The 27,658-nt window shown below is 38.2% G+C and overlaps 1 protein-coding gene across 1 annotated transcript in view; it reads right to left on the bottom strand.

Moving 5' to 3' along the window:
- Window positions 1-27,658, bottom strand: part of CRB1 (crumbs cell polarity complex component 1) — a 312,251-nt gene that overhangs the window by 21,440 nt on the left and 263,153 nt on the right. The window contains exons 9-11 of the mRNA XM_044003104.1: window positions 26,673-27,579; window positions 22,495-22,623; window positions 19,216-19,342 (exon numbers count right to left, since the gene is read on the bottom strand). Of these exons, the coding sequence (XP_043859039.1) occupies window positions 19,216-19,342; window positions 22,495-22,623; window positions 26,673-27,579 (1,163 nt within the window). The remainder of the gene's footprint in view (window positions 1-19,215; window positions 19,343-22,494; window positions 22,624-26,672; window positions 27,580-27,658) is intronic.

The following is a 27,658-nucleotide window of genomic DNA, read 5'->3' as shown; positions in this document are numbered from 1 at the left end:
CCTGTATACTGTTTTTAGTAGATAATCATCTGCATATTGTTTTTTTCCTATTCAACTGAGCTTCTCTTTGTATTCTTAGCACTTAGCATAATGCCTGACACATATTAGGCATTTCATAAATGTTTACTGATTGACAAATGTTAGAGCTAGAAGAGTGCTAAAAGATCACTGAGCCCAACAGGTAAAATAATAATATATGAAATAATATTTATAAAGCACTTTACAAACCTTAAAGCACTATGTTAATAATAATAATAATAATAATAATAATAATAATAATCACAATATAAGGAAACTGTTCCCTGGAGAGGTGAAGTGCCAATGTCTAATGGCTGGAAGCTGAACCCTGGTGTTCTGAACCTAAGCAGCACTCTTTCCACTAGGATCCAACATTCGCTGCCTAGAGAATCACCAAGTGCCTTCCAATCTATAAGACTGCAGATGAACTGCAAATAGATTCAAATGAAGCACCAAGTGCATTTTAACTTGAGACCTCATCTCAAAGCCATGCTGGAGGAAAATCTTTAATTAGCAGGAATCAAGATGTGTCAGAAAGATTGGATTAAAGCATTTATGTAGGAAATAAGCCAATTATTACTTTAAAAACCATGAATTCTCCTCAAGTAAAAGCTCCTCTGTAACACCAACATTTCTAATTGAGGGGGAGGGGGAAGGGGCAATATTAATTATGAAATTATCCCAAGAGTTGATAATACTGAGAATATTGTTTGGGAATCCTCATTAATGAAATGCTTCAAATCGTATTTAGCTGTTGTTGTCAAGGAGATTAGCTACTGTAGTAGAGAAATGACAGTAAGTATGGGTCTGAACATTTACAACCTATGAGAAAAAAAGGTGGTCTTATGTATAACATCCTCTGGCTTTTCTGTATGGGCCTGCTATGGTGCTGGTAAGTTACACATCTCAGTGCTACGATAAGGCTATATACATCATGGAACACAACAGTCAGTAGAATTGAATTGAAATTGAATATCCCACTCAAAGGGTAATAGAGCCATAAAGGGTGACTGTGAGCAGCCTTCAGCTCACAACAAATAAAGAAAAATGGAGTACACAAAATATGGTTGTCAAAGAGATGTATGATCAAGAAAGATGATGTTTGGATACAAGGTGAGAGTGAGGGATGATTGATGGGCATGTTCTATTGGTGTTCTAATGATATGGGGAGAACTTAAGGAAGGTCTCTAGAACATTAAAGTGGACTGCCTATGGTGAAGTTATGATATGAATGGGAGGATGTGAATGGAGAGGATATGAAGGAGAGACTCAGAACCTAGGTAGGCATGGATGGATTGGAATATGGACCAAATGCTAACTCATCTGTTTGGCATAAAAATCACTTCACAACCTGGCACCTTCCTACCTAGCCAGTCTCTTAGCTTTTACTTCCTTCCTTGTACTCCACCATTTAGCAATACTGATGTCCTCTGTATCCTGAGCCCAGACTATTGCATCGCTTGTATCAATGCTTTTGTTACTTCCTGTCCTCTGTCTGGAGTTTACTCTCTTTTCATCTCTGCATTTTAGAATTTTTTGTTGTTGTTGTTTTCCTTTACATCTCAGTCCAAGTACCACCTTCTAAACCAAGAATTTTTAGTTTTCCCCAGCTGCTGGCATATCTGCAGGGGTAGCTATGTGTCGAAGTGGATAGAGCATTGACCTTAGAATGAGGAAGACTCATTTTCATGAGTTCAAATCCAGCCTCAGACACTTATTAGCTACATAACTCTGGGCAAGTCTGTCTTAACCCTGTTTGCCTCAGTTCCTCATCTGTAAAATGAGCTGGAGAAGGAAATAGCAAACCATTCCAGTATCTGCCAATAAACCCCAAAATGGGGTCACAAAGGGTTGGACATGACTGAAAAACAGCTGAACAACAAACTATATCCCTTGTCAACTCTATGCATTCATGTGGCATACATTCTGTATTATGTTGCCTTTCCTATTAGACTGTAAACTCTTTGAGGGCAGTGACTATTTCACTTTTGTCTTTGTATCATCAGCACTTGGTATACACTATCTAGCACATAGTAAATTCTTAATATGTGAGTGACTGGAGGGAATGCCCCACATAGATGAAATCATAGATCCCCTGGAGTGTTGGAACATTGGAGAAGTACTCCCAAAGAAATCCTTGAGTAATTTGATCTCTAATCTGGGAACACCTTGGTCTATCCAAATTTATTTCCCACTGCTCCTCAACCACTCCTCAACATTAGTCATGTACTCTCCTGTTCCATTCTCCTCATTTGTTCATGGCCTATTCACTTTGTTCATGTTCTTCTCCAATCTGAAATAATCTTTAAAGGTCTAGATCCATTCTCACCTCCTCTTTTTGAAGGTATTGCAGGGATGTCTCCTTTCTTGGGATTTTTATTAGACATGGTTAGTCTCACACAATTTAGCATATTATTGTTCATTTGTTATTTTATCCATGTTCTCTACTCAACAAGTTTGTAAACTCTGTTAGGGCGAGGGCCATGCCTTATACTTTTTGTTTTCTCCTCAGTACCTAGTGTGTCAGTGACTGCAATGTGGGTGCTCAATAAGCACTTATTGACTCAATGACTGGCAAATAAATGCTTGCATTGTGTAGTCATGGCATAGGAGCTTAGTCAGAGGGTCAAGTACTGCCCACATTATGCAAAGGCCTTCATTAAAAGAAGGGCCACCTCCTCTCTGTTGGATATTTTGTGCTGAATAAAATTTAAGGGGTACTTATGGAATTTTTGCTTGGAGGCTCAGAATGTTGACTTATACAACAGAGAACCATTAATGAAAATATGGTTGGCTAAGGAGGAAGAAATTATGGTTCTGGTAAGATGTGAGTGGACAGAATAAACCCTTTATGTCCTGTTTAATTTTTGTTGATATGAGGAATTTTTGGAAATTATAAGTAGATATCTACATTTGATTTATGCAAAAAATAAGCATTGGTTGGATTAATAAGGCCCTTGGGGCAAATTCTGAAATCTTCACCTGTATCCCTTAGGTCTTCAGGCTACTTAAAGGGTCTTTCTAATCATGAACTATTTTGGTTGTTTCCTGAAAATACCTTTTCTTCTGGCCTCTTTTGGTTTTCCTCCTCCTCCTTACAATTCCCCGTACCATTTCTTGGGACCTCTTCAACAATCTGTCTGATGTTTATTATCTTTTTGGGCCAGTGCCATAAATTTCCTTCCCTCTCTCATGTCTTCTAGTTTTTTCAGTGATCCCCAAAGAAGGGTGAAGGCTTGGCTGGTTATTTCCCAGCTTTACTTTTTCCAGACTTTACTAGCAAATGAAATAAAGTTATACAAAGAGTAATTATTAAATAACCAAGACTGAGGATGGGTGCAGATACAAATATTGCGTAGGGATTCATCAGGATGATGATGAATCAGTCCAAATTTCTACCTTTTTATTTTGCTCCCACTTTTACACAAAACCTTTATAAAGTGCTTACTATTTATTACAAATCAGTTTCATTTACATTATCTCATCTGGTTTTTACAACAATACCCACATAAGATACTTATTGGTTAAGTGACCATGAATAAGTGATTTAACGGATTTAAACCTTATCTGTACAATGGGGAAAAACATCTGTAGTACTAATCTGATAGGATTATTATAAGGATCCAATAAAATGTAGAGCAGTTTGAAAACATGCCATATAAACATCAGGTATTATCATTGACACATTTGACTCCCAAATCTCCATTTTTATTCCTGATGTCACCCCTGAGCTTCAGTTCCACATCTCCACCTAGATGCCCTACTACATCTTAATCTGTGTGTGAGACAGAGAATTTTAGTTCATTTCCCTTACTAAATGTGCCCCTCTTCCTAAATTCCCTAGTTCTCTTAAAAGCATCACCATCCTTCTAATCACCAAGCTTGGAAACATAGATGTTGTCTTTCACTCTTTCTTCCTTCTTATTCTTTCTAATTAGTTGGGCAGCCCTTTTAATTCCATCTTAATTTCATCCCTCACATGTGTCCTTTGACACTGTCCTTGTTTAGACCTTTATGATCTCTTGTCTGTACCACTGTACTCACTTTCTAACTGGCCTTCCCATCTCCAGCTTGTGCCTCTCCAATACACTCTCATGCAGTTGTCATCTTTCTAATCCACAGGTTCATTTGTATTGCATTGCATTGCTTCTCTACTCAAAAACTTCCAGTAGTTTATAATTTCCAAATGCCAACTTCTTGTCCTGGTATTAAAGTCTTCCCATCATCTGATTTCAATTGACCTTCTTATCAGTCAATAGTCTGAATCTTAATACATATGACTATTTCAGAGAATTTGTTATTTGTGCTAATTGGGGCTATTCAAGAGTCACAAAACTAAGTGCTATGTGAGCTTTGAGGGGAAAGGTTGTTACTAATCAAGACAATCAGGGAGAGCTTGTTAGAGAAAGAGGCATTTAAGTCGGTTTTTAAATATGGAAAGAAGTTCAACAAAGGAACATAGGGAAAGACAACATTCTAGGCACACAGAATACCCTAAGCAAAGTCATGAAGGAGTGTATATGAAGCACATGTTCAGGAGGACAGAATGTGGTACAGTTTGGTTAGAGCATGGAGGGAAGTCATGTGAAATCAACAGGAAAGGTAGAGCGGCTCCAGGCTGTCCAGAGGTCTGAATGCTAGGGAAAGGAATTGAAACTCTACTTGAAAGGAAACAAGGAGCCATTGAAAATTTTTGAGTAGAGGGCAGAAGGAAAAAAAAGCATTTATTAAGCATGTACTATGGCAGTCACTGGTCCAAGAGCTTCAAAAATATTATCTCATTTACTCCTCACAACTACCCTTGAGGTGGGTGCTTTTTATCACCCCATTTTACATTTGAGGAATCTGAGACAGAGGTTGAGTGACTTTCCCATAGTCACATACCTAGGAAGTGTGTGAGTCTAGATTTGAACTTAGGTCTTCTTGACTCCAGGCTCAGCACTCTATCCAATGTCACCTAGCTGCCTTCAGAACAATGACGTGAATATATCTATGGGTAAGAAATGTTATTCTGTCAACCTTACAAAGGATAGATTAAAGTAGGGTGAAAAGATAGAATAACTTGTCAGCACTTTACTGCAATAATTCAGGGAATGGTAATGAGGACCTGTAGGGCAGCCAGGGGCCACAATGTACAGAGCACTGGATGTGAAGTTAGGAAGATTTATCTTCATGAATTCAAATCCAGCCTCAGATACTTACAAGCTGTGTGACCCTGGGCAAGTCACTTAACCCTATTTGCTTCAGTTTCCCCATCTGTAAAATGAGCTGGAGAAGGAAATGGCAAACCACTCCAGTGTCTTTGCCAAGAAAACCTCAAATGGGGTCATGATAAGTTGGATATGGCTGAAATGACTGAACAACAACAATGAGGACTTGTATTAGCATGGTAGCAGTGGGACTAGAAAGGAGAGCTATATTATACATGTTCTGAAGCTGAATTAGCAGGACCTAATAATGGTTTAGATATGACAGGTGAGGGAGAGAGAAGAGCCAAAGATAACTTTCAGGATTAGATACTAAATGGAAATTAGAAGTCATTAAGTTTAACCTCTTCATTGTACATATAAGGAAACTAGCACCTAGAGAAGTTAAGTGACTTGCTCAAGATCACGCAACAAAAAATGGGAGGGGGGCAAGGACTCAAATTGGTTAATATAGTGAATAATTGTTATATTAATAATTGTTAACTATATACAATTGTTAATTATATAATTGCTAATAATTATTATGATTTTGTGGGCTTAAAGGTTTTTTTTTTAGTCTCTATATAGGTCATTTTTAAAGTACTCCACTTAGAAGATAAGATTAAGAAATTCTATGAAAAACTTGCTAAGACCTTACAAATTAGTTCAACATGTACTTTAATGATCAGTGACTTCATTGCAAAGGACAGTGTAAAATATATTGGAAAACATTATTTGGGAAGAAGAGATGTGAAAGATCAAAGTCTGATAGACCTTATAGAAATATCACCTCCTAGCTTCCTTCAAAGCCCAGGTCAAGTGCAATTTTCTACAAGAGATATATTCTGATCTCCCCTCTCCCTGCTTCTACTCCCACAGTCATTAGCATTTCTCCATATTGAAGTTATTTGGTATCCACTTTTGAATTTCTATACATGATGTTTCCATACAGTAGAATGTAAACTCTCTGCAGAAACAGACTATTATTTGTGTCTTTGTATCCCTAGCCTCTAGAACAGTGCTGGTGGAATTGAATCTATGGATACAATCCCTGTACAAACTCAATAATTGGTGGGAGGCCAATTATGACCAATCTCACCTCATAAAACATCAAGAAGCAGTGAAAAGGAAGAACAATGACCACATCCTTGCCCTATTCAAGAAGCTCCAGACATCATTTTGCCTGCAGGATAAAAATCTATAAATCTTTCCTTTTAGTATTTAAAGTCCTTCACAACCTGCCTTAGCATATCTTTCCACACTGATTTCACATTACTCCTTCGTAGTAATCCACTTTTGATCCAAATGAGTATACTTGCTGGTTTTGATATAAAAATAATCCCTCCTCTCCTCATTAAAACCTTATCCATCCTTTAAAACCCAGTTCAACTGCTACCTCCCCATACTTTCCTTTTGTTGCTTTCCTTCCGCTTTGTTTGGAAATTTTTCTTTTATCTTTACATAGCATAAATCCCTTTAAAAATGTTATAGGATTCCCAGATCACTGACCTATACTTTGAGGATTCTACCCTCTTTTTAATTTTTTGACCATCTCGGGTCCTCAAGTACCTTTTACATTCTCCAGTTATGTTATTTTTTTAGTATTTGCTGGCAGCACCTCAGTAGTCCTGTCTGCCAGTTGTTTTAGTACTTGGGGTTGTTGTTCATTCAGGAGGATAGCTACTATCATGAGATCCCTTTGATTTTCTTGAATTTAACTTGTTACCGACCTACGTTGAATCCTTCCTGCTCTGAAAATCGTTCTGCTTCATAGACAAAACAAAAGTATGAGAAATAGGCAGCTTTGGTTTCCTCTGTCATCATTTATCATTGTTCTCTCCATCTCGAGAAGTAAGTCACCTTTCCTTCTGATCTTTGTCTTTTCCTCAATACATTAAAAAAAAAAAACCACACATCTTTTGAAGCTGCTAATCCTAGCCCAGTCTGAAATTTAGCACTCCATGTTGCACTTTTGTATTCATTATGCATAATTTAAATTTGCATTAAAAAAAAAAAGTTGATCTACTGTGGGGGGAGGAGGGAACAATTGTTGTATGAAACACCGGTCAGTCTCCATTCTGGGCACTTATAATTATTAACTCAATTTTATAAATGAGGAACCTGACACAGACAGACTTGCCCAGGACCACACAGGTAATAGGTATCTCAGGCTGGGATTTTACCTTCTGCTTTCCTGTCTGCAGGCCCAGAATTCTATCCACTAAACCACCTATTTCCTCTATTGGTTCCCTGTGCATCCATATCAGGCTCTTGATTGTACCCATTTTCTTTGTTACTAAAATTATTTGTGTTTGTGTCATTAGCACATCATTCTTGAGAGCTTCTTTTGTCTTGGGTTGAATTCCCATATAGAATGGGACTAGCATGAAGCTATTTGTTCACTTGGTTGGGATCTATGATATAAGATGTTTCTATTTACCCCCAAATATTCAAATACTTTATGATCTTTCCTTTTCAATTCAGACTTGCTTTCACTTTACTCTTATTGAATATTTGAACTCATTTAAAACATTTTAAGGAATTGTGGAAGAGTGGGATGAAATAATTTGTATTCATGGATACAATGAAACGATCATAGATGCTGTTTCTAGATAATTAAGTTCATGGAGAATTGAACAGTTGTATGTGTGTATATATGTGTGTGTAAATGTTTATAAATACACACATACATATATATACACACACACACATCATATTTGGTTCAGTGTTTTCTAAGTGTTTTCTCTAAAGTGGTGAATAGCTCCTAGTATATTCTCCTTGGAAAAATTTTTTCAGTAATAGCAGTTGTTATTAAGACAACAACTTGTTGCTAACACAGTATTGGAGAATTTTAGAGTACGAAGTGGCCCCAGTGACCATCTAAAAAGTAGTCATCGAGCATTTGCTTCAAGGCCTCCTATTAAACATCTGTTACATACCTCTTGAGGCAGACCATTCCATTTTTGCAAATGCTATATCAGATTCATAGTGCCTGGATTCATATTGGGAAGTATAGAAGTTTTAACTAGGATATATGCTCCTTGAGAACAGGATCTGTTTATTAATGTTTGACTAACCAATGCTTGGTATAGTGCCTTCAATTTAGTAAGTGCTTAATAAATGTTGATTGAATTGAATAAAATTTTAAAAATTGGTTCAATTCAACTTTTCATATTAGTGATCCTCCTTAATGCTAGTATCTTCCCTCTCTTGATTAACTCTCATTTATCCTGCATATACCTTGTACATAGTAATTTCCATCTTGTTTCTAGTAGATGGTGTGAGATTTTTGGAAGTTTTGTCTTCTGTTTTTCTTTGTATTTCCAACACTTAGTACAGTGCCTGACACTTAGCAGTTGCTTAGTAAATGCTTATTTGTTTTGTTTTGTTTTGTTTTTGTTTTGGGGGGGGGGTTTGAAGGGCAATGAGGGTTAAGTGACTTTCCCAAGGTCACACAGCTAGTAAGTGTCAGTCAGTGTCTGAGGCGGGATTTGAACTCAGGTACTCCTAAATCCAGGGCTGGTGCTTTATCCACTGCACCACCTAGCTGCCCCCAGTAAATCCTTATTGATGGATTCCTATTGCCCTCCCAAGAATGGATAGGCAAAAGTGTTCCATGATCTGCAGTCGGATGCCTGTATATCAAATAGGAATACCAAAATGCATATCAATAAGAATAAATAATTCATGCAATAGCACATTTAGCTAAATTAGTGTAAAACTAGAAATTTCTGCTCATTGTGTTATCATTTTCACCCTGGCAGTGTCCAGAGTTGCTTAGGGCAAAGCATATTTCTATCTACAGGGAATGGAAAAGATAGTCAATGGTAATGTCTCCTTTAAAGTCCTAGCTGAGTCAAATTCCTCCTGAATTTAACCAAGAAAGATATGTTATTCAGGTTTTGTTAAATTCTTTTTAATAAATAACTCAATAACCTGTTTTGTTAAATTTTTTTTGCTAGATGCATAGCACTGAATTCTGAGATGGTCTTAAAGAGTATATCACTCAATTTTGTGGCAAATAGGAATGTGTCAAGTTGAACAGGATACATTTTCCAGGGTCACAACCACAATATATTATTACAACTTTATTCCAAAGTATTTTGTCATTTCAACCGATCATGATTTATTTCTTATAATACTCCCAGAGACTTGGGGATATATAGAGTCTAATAATTTTTGAAAATATTTTTTCAAAAGGGATGATCACCATAGAGGAAGTATGAATGGATGTAATATATGAATGTATGCAATGTAATGAATGATGTCATGTAATGAATGGATGTAAACTCCTTGAGGACAGTAATTCTTTATTGTGTCTTTGAGTTCCCAAGGCATAGTGGTATAGTGCCTTCTATGTAATGTCTTCACCTAGCTCTTTCCTTACCCGACAATCTAAAAATCACCAACCGTTCAGCCCGGTATTTTGTTAATAAAAGCCATTCAAAGGGAAATGAAATCTGCATGAAACCAATAAAACTAAATGATTTTAGTTAGTTTGTCTAAGTGCTGGATTTGGGGTCAACCCTGGATTCAAATACCAGCTTGGTTACTTACTAGCTGTGCCATTTTGGCCAAGTCATAAAACCTCTCTGGGCCTCTGGTTCTCATTGAGGTTTGATTAGAAGATTTCTAACATTCCTTCCAGCTCTGAATCTATGATCTTTTAAATTTAATCTGCTAAGTGAAAATAATAGCCCTACATAGGTACTGGCTTAGGTCTCAGTAGATATTTTGAACACACTGAAAAGAATGTTCCAAGAAATTGCAAATCTGAATCATAAAATTTATGAAGTCTATAATACAATGAATATAAGTACTTGACATGAAAAATAGCAAAGGAATATGACTTGACCAATTACTATTTTCAGTGAATGAGTTTTGTATGAATACTTACAGTTTAGAACAATTTTCTCTTTTTTTTTTTAAACACCAAAGTTTAATTCTGGCTTTTAGCATACTTCTTAAAAACAAATTGGGAGGAGCTTGGACAAGGTAATGAGTGACAGTGCATTCAATGCAAGCTGAAGAGGATTCATCATTCTATGTCATTCTGCTACAGGCAAAGACCACAGGAACTTAGGTCTGTCCAGCCCAGTATTCTTTTGCTAACAAGCCCCTCAAGGCACATGCCATGAGAGAGACATCACTGTCCTTGATGTCAACTTTCAAGGTTAGAAAAATCCCAGATTGTCTTATTAATGAGATAAAGCCCTGTAATAGACAGATTGAGGCAGCCTGAGATAATAGATGGAATTTTGGAAACAGAATGGAAAGATCTGGGTTCAAATTTTACCTCTCACAGTTATTAGTTGTGTGACCCTTGAAGGTTTATCTATTTCGTCATGAATAGGTTGTGATTACTATTATAGATAGTTTGTATCCAGAGTTCCTAGCACGGTGCCTGGCACACAGAAGGTATTTAGTAAATCCTTGTTGAGTGTTTGGTTCTTTGAGAAATGATTCTTTTAATTAATATCTTGGAGATTTAATCCTGACTTCCCCCCATTCCAAAGTCCTTCTTGATAAAATAAAGTCTACTTTCTCCTTGGTCCTGATTAGAGTTATAAACCTATGAGATAAGATACTCTCCTAGGCCCTGGTCACAGCTGTAAACTTTTAGGGATCTTGATAAGGTAAGAATGGCCCTTCTAAATTATTGTTAAAGCAATGCAAAATTTGGTCTGGGATGAAGATTAATAATTAGCCCTAGGTTGGGAGGAGGGTCTGATATCAGCTCTTCATTTTAATATATAATGATGATGCTCTGGATTCACCAGAAAAATCTTGAAATATTTTCTGAAAAATTACAGAAAGATGAAATTTTGTTTAAATATAGTCTTGGTGTTCTGGAAAGTAGCCAAGGCATGGACAGAGAATGGGCCTCAGAGGCAGGAAGACTGGCATTCACATTACACTTTTGATCCCCACTGTATTGAGCTCCTTGGGGACCTGAGTTCAAATCTCACCTCAGGCACATACTAGCTGTGTGACCCTGGGCAAGTCACTTAACCCAAATTGCCTTAAACATCCAGGTCCATCTCTAGTCATCCTGAGATTTTATATATATTTGCCACTGGACCCAGATGGCTCTGGAAGAGAGAGTAAGTTTGGTGACCTTGAAAAGCCCTCCCTTACTTAAATCCAAATGAGTGCAAGTCAAGACATGACTTCCTGATTTCATGGTCATCTTTGAGAACGAAGGACAAACAGCAACAACAACACTACTTGAGGGTAGGGACTGGTTTTTACTATTACTATTTACTGTCAAGTATGTTTAATATTTTTTTGTAACTGCAGCCCTTAGCACATTGCACAGAATGTAGTCAGTGCTTAAGAAATGCTTTCTGATTGATAAATAAATGAGAGTAAACTGTATTATGCATCATAAATGACTAATACTGAGAAGATTCCAGGCCAGCAGCTCTTAATATAAGCTCTATGAATTTGTTTTAAGGTTTGATGACTGTTTTACATATATCATCTTATTTGAGTTCTGCAACCACCCTGTCAGGTGGGTGTTACTCCCCCAGTTTATAAGGAAGGGAGGGGGAGAAGGGAACAAGCATTTATTAAATACTCACTATATATTACCATACTAAATGCTTTACAAACATTTTATCTTCACAACAACTTTCAGAAGGTAGGTTATTATTATTTCCATTTTCCGGTTAAGGAAACTGAGGCAGGCAGGGGTTAAATGATTTGCCCAGGGTCACGTAGTCACTAAGTGTCTGAAGCTGGATTTAAATTGAGGTCTTTCTGATTGCAGGCAGGGCACCAACCAGCTACCTCTAAAATGAGAAGTCCAAGATTCACAGGGTTATGTGATTTGCCCACAGTTAGGGAGCTTGTGAGTGTTAAGCATAATCCAAACTCCCTCCTTCCTAACTCCAGGTGCAACACTTTATCCATTATGCCAGCCACTAGCATAAGTGCAAAAACCAAGTCTTGGTTCTAGAGTCCGGCTTCCAGAAAAACATGAAACACTGTAATTCAATACAATGACCTTAATGGAAATTTGTTGACCTAGTTCTGTTTAGTTTAGAGTATTTTCCTAATCGATGACATTTTCCCACCTAATTTAAGAAAAAAAATGTACCATTGCATTTGAATAAGATATCCCAAGATGCCCTGAAATATTTGGACACCAACTGTGTAATAGGTTGTGAAGTACCCATATCAAGGTTTGCCTGAGCCTGCATTATAAATTCCAAGAGTGAGAGAGAGCAAACCCAACCTTGTTCTCCATGATAAAGATGCCCTTCAGATGCTAAGTAGGGCAGAGTTGATTGTGTTAGGTTTTCCTTTCCTGAGAAAGCAGCATGATAAATCAGTGCATCTAAAAATACATTCTTAGGAAAATTTCTCATTCTCAAACATTTCTTCATTATAAAGTGTGGTTCAGAGTGTTAATGATCGCTCCTGATCAATCCTGTCTCATTTTAATTTTCCACTAAGTCATTGGGTAATCTTGGCCAAATCATATCACTCACTGTGATCTTGATGCCGTTATCTGTCTTTTTTTTGGTAAGGAATGCTGCAAAGAATAACAGATGAAATAATCACAAGACATTTTTACAAACACAGAGTGCTTTAGGATTCCATATTAACTATAATATAATCTTAGCTTTAGAAGGGACATTAGGGAACATCTAGTGTATCTTGCTACCTAATCGAGGAGTACTTCAATAGCATTCCTGATAGTTACCCATTCTTGGGGTAACAAACACTTCTAGTAATGTAAAGCTCCTTAATTTGTGAAGAGTCCATTCTGCTAATCCTCAAATAGTATTTCCTTTTATAGAGCTCAAAGCTATTCTGTTAATTCCCCCTCCCTCTACGGACTCAGCAAGTCTTAGAGATTTGCCTCTTTATATTATGCATTTACATGTGTATTCTCTCTGTCTGTCTCTGTCTCTCTCTCTCTCTCATGCATGTCCTGATTAGAAAAGGTTAAGATCATGGACTTTGTTGAGTTGCAAAGGTCCTTTGAGTTCTAGTCCTAGTCTCTTATTTTACAAACAAGGGAAAAACCCCAAAGAAACTAAAGGGCTTGTCCAATAGTAGGTAAACTCTTGGAGGGGAGGCACTGTTTTGTTTTTGTGCCTCCAATGACTATCATTGCCTTCTATATAGTCAGTGTGGAACTGCCCTATATTCCACAGCTAATTATCAACAAAGCTTGAATTAGGACCTAGCTGAACAAGGTTTTTCCACAGAGCGCTCCTACAGCACCACGTGGTATAAAGTGTGTTGGACTTAGAGACAAGAGAGAGTTGGGCTCAAATCTCAAACAAGTCATTTACTAGAGACATTTTTTGATTTCTCTAAGCATCAGTTTCTTCATCTGTAAAGGGATGAAATAATGTTATGAGCACAAGGAAAGTGCTCTACAAATGTAAAGTCCTTTAGCTCATTTCTCTTCCCATTCCCTTTACCCATTCCCCACGTGGAATGACCGTCAAACCCACACCATTCTTGTCTCTGCCCTCTCAACAAACCTTTCTTTAACAATAACCCTTTTAAAATGTGGCACCTAGAAATGATCACATTGTCCTAGAGGTGATCTGACTAATAATGGCAGCAGTAGCAACTACACCTACTCACTTGTGCAGTATTTTGAGGTTTACAAAATCAGTTCTCATTTGGTTCCAAAAACAGTACAATGAAACTTGTCCTCTCTTGTCTACAAACTCTTATTCTTGATACAGTCTAATTGTACAGTTGTGTTAGCTTTTGGGGGCTACAGGATTACACTTTGGCTCATTCTATTAAAAGTTCCAGGTCTATTGCCATTCCAAAGGCTATCAAGTCAGAGATCTTTAATCCTGTACTCATACAGTTGATTTTCTCATTTTACATATTTATCTTTTTAAAAATTCATCTTGTTAGATTCAGCCCATAATTCCAGCTAACAAGATTTCCTTAAATCCTTATTCTCTCACCTAATGGCTATCTTTCTCAGCTTTGTACCATTTGTAGATTTTATTAACGTCTTCATACAAGGCAGGATGACATTTTTGAACAGTTTTTTACTAGTGACTACAGGCTTATAGCATTACCACTAGACGCTTTCCTCCAGTCTGAATTTGGTCTATTAACTAACATTCTTTGGGAATGGGCATAAACCAGTTATGGATCCACCTAGTTATACCTTCAATCCATTCAGATTTCTCCACTCTGTGTATATTAATAGCAATGTTATGGGCCTGGGGTACCTCAGAAGTGTTCGGGGGTAACTCAGGGAACCTTCTCCTTGAGAAGCTAAACCAAAGGACAGACATACCTAAAGAAGCCAGTCTCCCCCATCTGACAGAAGTAAAAAATTAATCTCTTACTTAGGACTAAAGTAAGATATGAAAAAAAACCATTTAAATTATCTTCATGAATTAAAAACAGCCATTCTCTGCTCCCCTATCATATCCCATGTTTTCTTGTCTCTGCTTTTGCTCATGCTTTTTCCTTTCCCTAGAATATCCTCATTCTTTCCCTTCACCTGTTGAATTCCTAATCATCCTTTAGAGTGCAACTCCTGTAGAGACCTCTTCCATGACACTCCTTCATGATCCCAACCTCCATCAGTAAGAAACTTTTCAGCTCAGACTTCACACACCAATTTGTTTTTGTACCTCTTTAAGGTACTTAGCATACAACACTGTGCATTATAGCTTCATGTGTTGGTGTTTTACCCTTTTTCACAGATAGCAAGCTCCTTGAAGGCAAGAAGTCTTAGTTGAGCTATGTCTCTCTCATAATACCTAGCATAGTATACTGCACACAATGGAAACTTAAAATATTTGTCAAAGGATTAATAAAAATTCATTGACTCATAAGACTATTTTTTCAAAAAAGAAACATGAGAAGTCTCTTAGCCTTTCCCCACCTCTCTACTCCCCAAAACAAAAGGATCCATTTTTCAGACAGAATCAGACTTTTCCAGAGGAGGATCACATTCCTGAAGTAGTTATTCATTTGCAAATTCCATGGGCTCTAACATGGGCTCTAAGTAAATATCAGAGAGTTGTATGTGACCTTTCTAAAAGCTTAAATTCATGCTTGGTAGTAATAAATCTATGCCAGTGACAAAATTAGCTGTTAAGAAGGATGGCTATATTTTCTCCATTCACTTCTAACCCATATCTTTGCTGTCTCAGACTCTTCTCTTTCACCCTTTCAAGAAAAAAAAAAATATGTCTTTTCTCAGGCTACCAAATCTCTCAATTAAAGAAATTTGAGTTGACATTTCAAAAAAATAACTCCAATTAAAAAAGAACCTACTAAGGAATTTTGAATGGTGAGGAAATACTAATTCCTTTAGAATGTCAAACCATTTGCTGCCATATCTCTTTGTTCCCTGACTCAGATTTCCCACCTGTTTATTTTTCAGCAATGGTGATGATGCCCTCCAAACTAATAAACTAAGGAGGCATAGATACAAACAAATCCATATGGAGATTGCATGTGGTAGTTGAAATGTGAACAGAATGAAATGTATCCTTGTGCTATAAGAGGAAATTCTGGAACTTTAGTAAAGAAAAGGATTGGGGAAGGTTTTCAGAATATATCTGTGTTTTGAGTGGTGAGAGGGATAATAGGATGGATGGTTTTAATAAAGTACAAGTAAGTTAATGATCAGAAAAGACAAGAATCTGATGCATCCTAAAATGTCTCCAGAGAGGGAGAGAAAGGAGAAAAATAGAAGGATAAAGGGAATGAACACAACATCCTAACAGACCAAAATAGTCCTGGTGTCCTTGGGTGCTTCCTTACTGACACTTGCCTGTAGAAAAAGAATGTGGAGGACAGAAGGACAAAGCTTCATGCATCAATGTGATATGTTGTGCTTGGTGGGTTCTTTTGGAGAATGGCACATTTAAAGCAAATGAAGACAAAGCCATCAGCATAGAAGTGAGAAGTAGAAGACACGGTAGAGACAAAGGCAAAGGTTTATTTAATGTAAAGAAGTGTGAAATCTATGATCACAAATAACATGGTAGAAAATACAGAGATATAAAGGAAAAAAAGTTGGATGTTTTAGGATGACAAAGCTTTTCAAAATAAGGAAAGCAATTTACAAGAACGGTGAAGATAATGGCATCAGTGTTGTACATGCAAAGAAAGCATGAGTGACCATCTTTTAATTGCAGCATGTTTTAAATGTCCTAAACTGGATTATATGGCATGTGATCTAATATACTACTTTTACATAATAGATTTTCCATTAATGTTTGCTGTATGGGTGAAATCTTTACATATTTGAATAGTCTTCAGCTTTGGCCAGTATTTTATCTAGTGCAAAATTATACTGGAATGGTTGATAGGAAGTGTCTTTATCCCACCTCCCTTGTCATAAAGTATCAGAAGAAATCCTCTGAGACAGCAGTGTGGCAACTGGGGAAAGTGGTTACTTGGGGAAATCCCTGAGAAAGGAAGGACTTTGAGATTGGCTGCCCTCTGCCCCAATGAAATAACTGACATGTCTCTACGATGACACATTTGCAGTATGAAATCTTCTAATTTCTATATAAAAATAAAGTTATCTGTCTTTATCTCAAGTTGGTTCCAATTAAAATTAGCCCCTTGGACAGAGGGGCTTTTATGTGGATATCATCTTCTGGAAGTACCTTTGTTAAATGTCCCAAGAGAGGGATTCATGCCACGTTTATTTGTGAAGGATATTGTATAGAGAGATGTGTCAAGATTTACCCTGACCATTTGCATAACATTTAAAACACATATTTAGTTATACAAATGTTAAGAATTGCCTAGCTCATTTATTACTCTCATGTTTTCAAACCAGAGGATGCATGGGCATATGCTAAAAATTTTTTTCATGCTCTTGTTACTTTAGCATCTAAATTAAGAATGTATTTGCTTATTGTCACAGGATTGAAATAAAAAAAGGCTTGTTTTTAAATATACACAGATATTTGTGTTAGCTATTAGTGTCTTTTTTTTTTTTTTTAGTGAGGCAGTTGGGGTTAAGTGACTTGCCCGGGGTCACACAGCTAGTAAGTGTTAAGTGTCTGAGGCCGGATCCAAACTCAGGTACTCCTGACTCTAGGGCCGGTGTTCTATCCACTGCGCCATCTAGCTGCCCCTATTAGTGTCTTTTTTTAAGGCTACTTTTCATATACTCTGAATGTGTCATGTATGCACCAATTTATGTCCATGCAGTCTCTTCCCATTAGGAGGAAAATTCTTTGATAAAGGGACTGTTTTTGTTTTTGTTTTTTGCATTCCCAACACTTATCACAGTTCCAGAATAGAGTAAATGTTTCATAAACTCTTACTGATTGATTCATTGGTGCAGTGCATAAACCCCTGGATTTGGGGTCAGGAAAATGAGTTTGAATCTGATCTCAGACACTTGCTGGATGTGTGACCCCGGCAAGTCACCTAACCTCTTGCAGCCTCACCTTTCTCAGCTATAAAATAAGGATAATAATAGCAGCTACCTCACTGAGCTTTTGTAAAGATCCAATGAGAAAATAGCACTTTGCAATTCTCAAAGTGCTATATAAATGTTGCCTCTTACCTACTGCAGAGCAAAAATTGCCAGGCCAATGGGAATTACAAAAATCATAGTGAATAAAATTTCCTCCAATGACTGTTTTTATATACTGTAAAATATTTTATTAAGCAGGACACACTGGTATTATAATATCTTATTTTTATATGTATTGTATGGACCATAATTTTCTAATGGAAATCTAATTGGTGTCATGGTGGTTGGTTATGTGTATATATGTATAGTTATGTTCAGAGCTACAAATATATTTTGATGGTTGGAAGATCTCTATCTCTTATGTGCTTTCAAAGAATTGGCTCTATAGAACAAATTTCTTTGTAAAAGATTGCAAAAACCAGGTCAAAAAAGATTTAATTATCTGGAATACTATTTGACCCCTGTCTCGTATATAAGCATTATATAGTACTAATATATGTTTTGGTTTGTAACCTGAGGCTCATTGAGAGATCTCTTAATGACCCCCAAAATACATAAATCCAAGGGAGAGGTATTCTCTTTGAAATAGTAAGGCAGGAGGTATGGGGAGACTTAGCCTGACTTTTTGTTTAAATGAGGAATGTTTTGTAGATCAGGAATAAAACTGTATTAGGTATAATTTGACCTATCGAAACTAATTGTATCCAATAATTCACTTACCAAATTTTCAGTGACTTAACATTTTCTAGTGTTAGTGTCTGGTTCTTAATCATTTTCATTCTTATTTATATTTTCTCTCTCTCATACACACACACACACACACACACACACAAATACACACATACCTCTCATATATGTGTATATAGATAGATTATGCTATTTATATATACACATACATGAATATATATGCACATCCTATCATGGTGAGGTAGGACAGTTTAGAAGCTCTGCATAACCACATGGATGGGAGACAAAGGTAGTTCAATCATTAACTTGCAAATTTGGACCATCCTGTCAGAAAGGATAGACCCTAGTGAAGTAACATAAAAGACAGCAGAAGAGCAGTGAATGCAGGCAAATCACAATATAAATTTAGCTACAGAAATGGATAGGAGAGCAGGGGCCCTTTTTCTGACTGTCACACAGAACAATCCATCATTACTTGATTCATAATGGCAGCTAGGCCCTGCCCACTTGTGTGAAAACCTTCTAAATGCTAAAGGATTTTGTGCTATGGAGGCTTAAATCCATCACAAGGAAATGCATTCTGTGCATATGAAATACTAGCCATAAGCTTCAAAACTGTCTTTGGGATTATTTGAAAACTTGGATTGCTATTTTTTTTTAAGTTCTAAAGCTGACTTTCCCACAAAAGGAAGGCAGCTGTCGTTAAGTTTCAATGGCTCATAAATTAGAGAGAGTTGATTGATACTCTTAGTAGTCTTCCTGTTCACCCCACTCAACAACTGGATCATCGTCCATTCGCAGTATGAGGTAAGAGAGAAGCTGAAAGAGATTCTGCCACAATAAGAGAGAGACATGGAAGGAGAGGTCGCTTACATCGAGCTCACAGCGCTGTCCTGCAAAGTTTCCATCGCAGTTGCACCGAAACGTGTTAAGCAGGTCCTGGCACAGGCCTCCATTTAGGCAGGGGTCAGAGTCACACTCATTGATGTCCTTTTCACACCTCAAAGAACAAACAGAGACATCCCATCCCCAACTTGTTGAATGAGCTTACTGAGAAACAGTGATTTGAGTATTTCATCGGGACTCAGAACAAAATCTCATCCACCAGCTGCCACGCATTGTGGGGAGAACACCCTTTAAAATTCATCTATCAAACCTTTTGCTCAAGGTAAAGAAATGATATCCTAAAAAAAATTGTCTTCACTTAGCTCGAATGAATAAAACAGGTGTATGTCTTTGGAATCCAACTGAGAAGCTGGGGCACTGTAAAACCTAGTTTCTCCCTGGAGAGTATTCGTGTGTTTTTCCCACCTTATAAAAGTTGAGTTTATTAGGGACGGGTGAGAACCATGAGAGAGGGGGTAGTGTTGCCATCCAAGACTTTGCATATCAGAGGCAGCTGAATGAATACAGCCAATACTCTAGCCAACATTGCCCCCATTTAAATCATCTGAGAGGGTGCTAGCGTGCTAAGGGGGATATCCAACCAAAACATTGGAAAGGTCCATTTTTAGAAGGTTTGGGATTCTGGTTTCACTCTGTACCCCAGAGAAGAAGGCAAAGTAGATTGGGAGTGGGCTCTACCTAGGAATTCAGCTGTGCTTCAGGGACTTAGGACCTTCTTCAGCATTTCAGGAAGTTTCCCTGCCTTTCAAGAGCATAATGCCCAGAAGAGAACCTTTTCTTTGTAGTTCTGCTGACAAGATAACACTGCTAATTTGTTTTGTCTTTAGCCAGCAACTTGTCCATGAACTTAGAAAATTCTAAATGGTGCCAAATTGTACTATTTTGAAATTCACATCAAATCCCACTTAAATGGGGTTTAGCATTTTAGGTGAGAAAGATGCTTATCTCTTGAATAACAGAGAAGCCTGGTTTGTCCAGTGGCCTAACAGAACTCTTGATGAATAGGGTGGTAGGTAAGGGAGGAGGAGGAAGGAAAAGTCAGTATCTTCCAAGAAAAACATACCCTTACCCCCACAGATACCTAACATGCTTGAGAAATTTTGTTTTCCTTTTTTTGGCCTAGGCTTCTGGGCTGGAAGGAGTCTTCTCTGATTAGATCTGAGCTAAATTTTACAACTTATCAGAGTCTGCCAAAGCACTCTCTGTACCGGGTGGGCAGGAGTGTTCCATTTCATCCATCATTCACAACCTGCTGGGGCGATTTTGTCAAGTATGGGATTTAACCAGTCAACAGAGGAGACACATTTTTAGTTGAAAGTTTTTCAACATCTTTGGGAGCTTTATAAGTTATATCCATTCGGCCTTGGGACACTGCTAACATTTCCTTGGATTTCTCTAGCTTCTTTCTTTAACCCCCCACCCCAATCCCCCCTTTCCTTATGTTGCTATTTTAATGGAGACAGAGCCGAACAACACAGAGGATGCCAGCACTGAAGTCACTTGAGTGTTCATTAGAGGTTAACTAGTAGGTGGAAATGAAAATAAATAAATCTATTAGCATCTGGCGAATTAACTAATGATGGGAAAGGGCTTTGGAAATGTGGAAAGTATTAAGTAAGTGCTTGCTGGTTTAGAAATCAGTTTGCAGAGAGGAAGTTTACCTAGATGATCCCTCTATTTTCCCCATTACTTTCCCTCTCCCAGCCAAAGGAAAACCTCAGAGTCCCTGCCCCTAGCTATTTTTCATGTTAAAAATTCAACTTTCAGTCCTGAATTCCTTTGAATGAATAAATGTAGGAGATTTTAAAAGGACCCCTTTCTATTAAATACGCACAATGTGTGAGGAAAGGGAGTAGAAACAGCATACCCCAAAGCTTTGGATGCATAGCTAGTCTTTAAAAAGCATGTCATGAAACCAGAAGCCGACTGGACTGCCATGTAAGAAGAAAGAGCTCAAAGATAGTTAAGAAGATGATAGAAAACTTAGAGCAGAGGACTAGTTGCAGCATTTGGGAGCTATAATAAGTTGGAGGCCAGCTGAGCAGTCTCTAGCACTTAATGTGATGTGTGACATTGATTGGTGTGTACAGAATGACTAAACTGAGTAACAAAAACTATGGAAAGTAGGAATGTGGCTTAGGGCCATAGCCTGCTCTATCCATGCATCTGTGCTCAGGAAGCGGATGGATGCCTGTGCCTAGCAACATCAACAGAAGCTGTGTTATGTGGCAAAGGCTAGATTTACCCCTAAGGGACCCAACCAGCCAAAATAAAAGAATGCCCCCAGTCTGCCTACTGTTAAGCAGAAATAAGGACATTATGGCTGTGTCTGGGCCAGAGTAATTGGTTGAAAAGTAAAAAAAAAAATGCAGGCAAACTAGTTTGTGTTACATACACCCCCACCCCAAGCCTACTGAACACATTTACTCAATAACTATTCAATTAACTTTAAACAAAAATTATATCCAAGCTGTGCCCCCATTATGCATGTGGGCACAGCTTGGATATGCGAGTCATGTGTACTTGAATTTCTTTGTAATGCACAGGAGTGGGTAGGGAGCCTAGGCGATCCCAATCCAACTTTGGAGCTAGCTGTATGGGATTGGCAGATGATGGTTGTTCTAATATTTCCCAATAAGTGATTGTATTCATCTGTCTGCCTCTGCGACCACTAGATGAGGAATGGTTGAGGGCCTTAGATAGCAGCTCTGGGGTGAAGGGAGAATAAAAGTGGAGGATGTTATTGCTGGGCTTCTGGATATCTTGGCAAGCTGGTGGTTTAGCCCTTCTTCCTTATGTGCTGTTTAATTTTAAATTGATAGAAACCTCATTTTTGCCATGTTTGGAATTCTTGTGATAGTCCCATGGAGCCAGGAGCATTTATGTGTTGAGGGAGGAGCCAGAAATATTGGTATCATGGAGGTGGGGATAATAACCTTTGGAATTTGTATCAGTTACATTTTCCTATTAAGGTTCCTGACTAACAGACTCTAATTCCTTTGTGTTTACATTATAGGCCATCCTGTCTCTGTCTTTGTCTCTCACTGAACCATGTTAAAATTCTATAATTTTAAATGCCTACATCCATATAGATTTTTCTTTTGGGGATTAAGATAAGGAAAAAAATTCCCTGAGGATGGGAAGGGGGAAGGGGGAAGGGGAGCATTGGAGCAGGAAGAAACTTGGATCATCTACTAGAATTCTTTCCTCCATCATGAATTTTCCTCAACTCCTGAGGTGGCTCACCATTCTCCAGTAAAACCTGGCCGGCACACGCATTTTAAATCGCCCTGGAGCTCTGTGCAGTTGCTGTGATTGTAGCAAGTGAGGTTTCTTCTCTCGTTCCCACAAACTGTCATGGGTAATCTGGTTTGTCTAGAGAGAGATAAGAGTGACAGTCACAGCTGTTCATCTTGTTCATTTCATTCAAGAAAACTTTTTCCCCCCAAAAAAAGTTCCGACGTGGAGCGGTTGCCTGGCTAATTAAGAACACAGGCTGACTTAGCGCCAAATGTTTAAATGCTCAGTATTACACATGAGTTACTTTCCCCTCTAAATGAGGCACGGCAGGGGGCTGCAGCAGGAGCAATCATACATCTTCCATGTCTACAGGGTTTTCTTGTAGGAGACAAGATCTATGCCATGGTGTGGCTATAAATTTGGGATCGGAAAGGAACTTACTATATTTGCCGCTGCCTGCCTAATAAATCAACCAAAGCAATAGGAAAAAAAAAATCTTGACTCTCAAAGGCCAAGAAAACCAGGACAGCAGTCTGGTACAAAATCACCCATGTGACTTGGCCGTGGGCTTTCAGAATTGACCTCTCCTTGCCCTGCCAGGCCTTGTTGCTCCCTATCTAATAACTCATAGTGAAGCAGAACTCGGGCCAAATTCTCTCCAAGACGTTTGTATATAGAGAACAGAATGGGAACTGCTCCTGGACCTAGAGTGTGGCCATTTTGGATAGTGATCGGGCTGTATACATGATGGAATCCATAGAAGATTACAGAATATACACACAAGCTTCACAGTAACGATGAGCTGAAGTTTCCGTCTATCGCTGTTTTTGTTTTTTGTTTTTAAATGAAATCTTACCCTGTACAGCCCTGTGTGTTATAGATGCTTGTTCAGTCTCTAGACCATATGTGCAAATGCTAGGGAAGCTTACGCGGAAGGGGTGGGGAGGGGAGGATGTGGCCCATGCACAGAAACCAATCCATTTGAAGATGAGATCACAGTCTCATAGACCTGGAGTTGGAGAGGACCTTGGGAGGCCATCTCATCTAAGACCCTCATTTTACAGATGAGTGAGCTGAAATCTGGGGAGGTTGTGAAGTTGTCTGGGGTCACACAGTTTATAAGGTGCTAATTTGAATTAGAATTTAGAAATTAGAATTAGGAATTTGAGCTCAGTCCTTGGATTCCAGATGATTTAAAAGCTGGTGCTTTTAATTGTACCAGAGGCGGTTGTCTTGTGGAATAATCATTTTCTCACGCACAAGGCACAGTTCTAGGTGATGGAGATAATGAAGACAAAAATGAAGCTATCTTTGCATACATGGATGTAAATGCATACACATGTATATACATGCATGTAAACCTTAATATTTGTACGTGTGTATATTAATACAAAGTACATTTTGTGGGGCCTTTTGAGAAGCTTTCTACTATGGCTAGGATCAAATAGAAAGTATTTTGGCATTCAAAACCTTTCACAACCTGGCCCCTTGTACATTTCCACCTTCCACATGCTCGTTGATCCAGCCACTGGACCACTTGCTTATTGTATGTGACGCTCCATCTCCTGTCTTGGTGACATTGCTTTTGCTGTCCTCCGTACCTAGAATGCTCTTCCTCCCTTCCTCTCTCCTTCCTTCCTTCCCACCTTGCTTCCTTTAAGATTGGGCTCAAATCCTTCTTTCTGCTAGAGTCTTCCCTGGTCCCTTCTCCCATCCATCCCCTGCTGCTTTTCTCTGGGATTACCTTCCATCTACTACATCATATCTTGTATGTACCTCATTATTTATATGTTGTCTACCCCACTAGAATGTCAGCATTTTGAGGGCAGGGATAATATTTTGCCTTTCTTTGTATTCCCAGAGCTTAGCAGAGTGTCTAGCCCATAGTAACTTCTGGATGAATGAATGTTGACTAACATATAGGATGTGTGATTTCATTAGTGAATGGGCACACACCGCAAGTCACCCATTTATAATTTAAGATTAAAGTCTTGGAGAGAGGCTATAATGGTTGTATTATCAATTAGTAACAGAGATGGATGGGATTTTAATGTAGTTTTTCCTGACTCTAGGACTATGTTAAAGTGACTCTTCAACAAAAACTTTTATTTGTATTACCAATTTCCCAAGTGTTTTTCCATCCAGTTTTATTTGATGTATCTCACAACAAACCCAAGAAGTAAGATAGACATTGATTTCCCATTTCACAGACCTAAAAACTAAGGATCTTGATGAAGTAACTTGCCCAAAGTCATATATCTAGTAAGTGGAAAAGCCAGGCAGTTTCATAAGCACCTTACTGCTTTAGGATAAAATAGAATTTCCTCTTTTGGGTATATAAAACCCTTCATAACCCAGCTCCACCCTATCTTTCCAGGCTAATTATATATTATTCCCTACCCCCCCCAACCCCGTGTATGCTATATTCTAGCCAAACTGGCCTACTTCCTGTTCCCTGTAAATAAGAATTTATCTCCCACCTTTATACCTTTGCAAATGGTGAGATAACCCCTTAATCAGGAAGCCTGGTGGTAGAGTGAGTAGAACACTGGGCCTAGAATGAGGAAGATCTCCACTCAAATCCATCCTTTGAGACTTGCTAGCTATGTGACTCTGGGCAAGCCACTTAAGCTCTATTTGCCTCAGTTTCCTCATTGTATATGATGGGAATATCAATAGCACCTACCTCTGAGGGTTGTTGTGAGGATCAAATTAAATAATCATTGCAAAGTGCTTAGCAAAGTGTGTGGAACATAGTAAGTATTATGTAAATGGTAGTAGCAGTTGTTGTTACTGTTATTAATGATAATGATAATGAGTCAACCAACAAGCATGAGTCCAGAACTTTCTATATTTCAGGCAATATATTTCTGTATTTCAGTACGTTCTATATTTCTACTGAGAATAGGGGATAGGGGCCTCTAGGAAAGGCTTCTTGTAGAAGACAGATTTTCTTCTCTTTACCCCTGATTCTTGGAACCCCTCTAAAGAGGCTTCCCTAATTCCTGTCCCAACATCACTGCTGTTACCAGTGCCACCTGTCCCCAGTTACTTTGCATTCATATTATGACTAGCTAGTATATGTTTATTTGTGTCCATGATGGATGCACCAGTGGAATGGAAACTTCCTGAGGGCAAAAGCCTGTGTGTGTGTGTGTGTGTGTGTGTGTGTGTGTGTGTGTGTGTGTCCCATGTGCCTTACATAATGATTGGCTGTTACATAGTAGGCACTTTATAGATTTTTGTTTAATTGAATTGAATGTAGGCCTAATTCTTAGCCTCAAGCTTATTATATCTTATGCTACCTTTACAGCCTGTTAAGAGAGACAGGGAGAATGAAATAGCTCCCATGAAAGGGCCATTGCTGTGGTTGATTATAAATAAGTATAATCCATTTGGGCATTTTGGTGTGCCCATTTAAAAATAGATTTATTTTCAAATATGAGCCAAAACATAGAAATAGATTGTAAGTTTCTTGAGGGCAAGGAATATCTTATCCCTCCTCTTTAAATATTGTAAATACTCAATAAATAAAAAAACAGATACCTTTACTACTTCAGACATTTTAAAACATGTAAAACCTAGGAGATAATAATGATTTCCTTGAATGGAAATCTTGAAGCAATATATATTTTTTTGGGAAAAAAGTCATTCTTAGACCATGTATATAAAATACCAAAAAAAATGAAGCGTTTTTGTTTTGTTTTTACCTTTCTTTGTATTCCTACAGTTTAGCACCGCTTTTGGCATATAGTTGGAACTTAATAAATGCCTGATGAATTGACTTGGAGGTTATTACCAGTATTGAATTTTGGCCTAGGGGTTTCTTCAGGTTTTTCTAATATTCTAGGTAAGCTGAGAAATACTTTTATGAATCCCTTCTCTCCAGCTCTTGTTACAGGGAGCATGTTTTTCCTAGTTTTCCTGATATCCTGGGAGTCAATTTTGATGTGGAGAGATATTCTAGGTGCCTCAATGCTAGAAGACCTTCTGGACTCTTGTTGATGAGTTCTCATAGCCTAATAAAGATAACTAGAGACATATTCTTCCTTGGTAGTTTGGTTGAAGTCATAACCAAGTGAGGAAGCCATTGTATGCCCCAGGTATTCAAGTTTTCTCATTCTAAAAAAGAAAGGAGTAAAGTATGTTCTAAAGCCAAAGGGTCCTCCAGTGGAAGTACTTACCTGCACAATTTGCCTGTATAGTTACCAGAACACAAACAGGAATAGCCATTGATGCCATCAATGCAAGTAGCTCCATTGGCACACTGGTGGTTCTCGCAGTCATCAATGTTTGTTTCACAATTCACACCGGTGTAGCCAGGATTACACCTGCAAGTGTAGCCTGCAATCCTATCAGAGCAGTTGCCATGGATACAAGGTTTGGAAAAACATTCGTCAATGTTGATTTCACAGTGTGTCCCTGTCCACCCCATGGGACACACACAGCCATAAGAGTTATAGAAGTCTTCACAGTTTCCATTATGCAAACAGGGATTAGAATTGCAGGCATCTACCTGAGAACAGCCGGTGACCACTGGATTTGTAGATATTTTGAGAAATTGCTCTTCCTGGGGCTTTTTATTGTGGCCATCAGCATTTTCAAAGTAAGAGAGATAAATGCCACCGATTTCTACTGAGCTCAGACATCCTCGAAGACCATCCAGATTGTCAAAAGGCTTATCACCCAGATAAATATTCGTGTCTTCCTTTAGAAAGTTGAGGTTTCCAGTGGCTACTAGGCTCGTCACAGTGGTTGTTTGGTCATCTACCTCCATTCGCCATCGAGAGGACTGGGCCGACGGTTCCGTCATGGAAAGAAACACCTGGTGCCATATTCCATCACTCACTGGCTGCATGCTCCTCAGGCTTAGCATATAAAAGCTATTGCCACTTTGTAGTTGAAATACTAATCTAGAATTCTGAATGCTTATAGTAATAAATTCTGGTTCTTTCTCTGCATACAGCAAGATGACATCGGAGTCCCTGGTTCGAAAGCCAAATGTAACATTGGTGAGTTCCCTTGTGATCTTTCCATTGCTTCTGAAAAATAGGGCACTCTCCTGCCCACTGAACATGGCATTGGCAATACCTAAGGAGAGAAAATGATACCAGTGAGATGATCTAGGTTTTTTCAGTCAATTAATCAAGAAGGAGTCATTAAGCATCAT

Source organism: Dromiciops gliroides, chromosome 4 (genome assembly GCF_019393635.1).
Source record: "Dromiciops gliroides isolate mDroGli1 chromosome 4, mDroGli1.pri, whole genome shotgun sequence".
NCBI lineage: Eukaryota > Metazoa > Chordata > Mammalia > Microbiotheria > Microbiotheriidae > Dromiciops > Dromiciops gliroides.
Note: the sequence above shows the minus strand (reverse complement) of the source record. Positions and strands in the feature narration are given on the sequence as shown.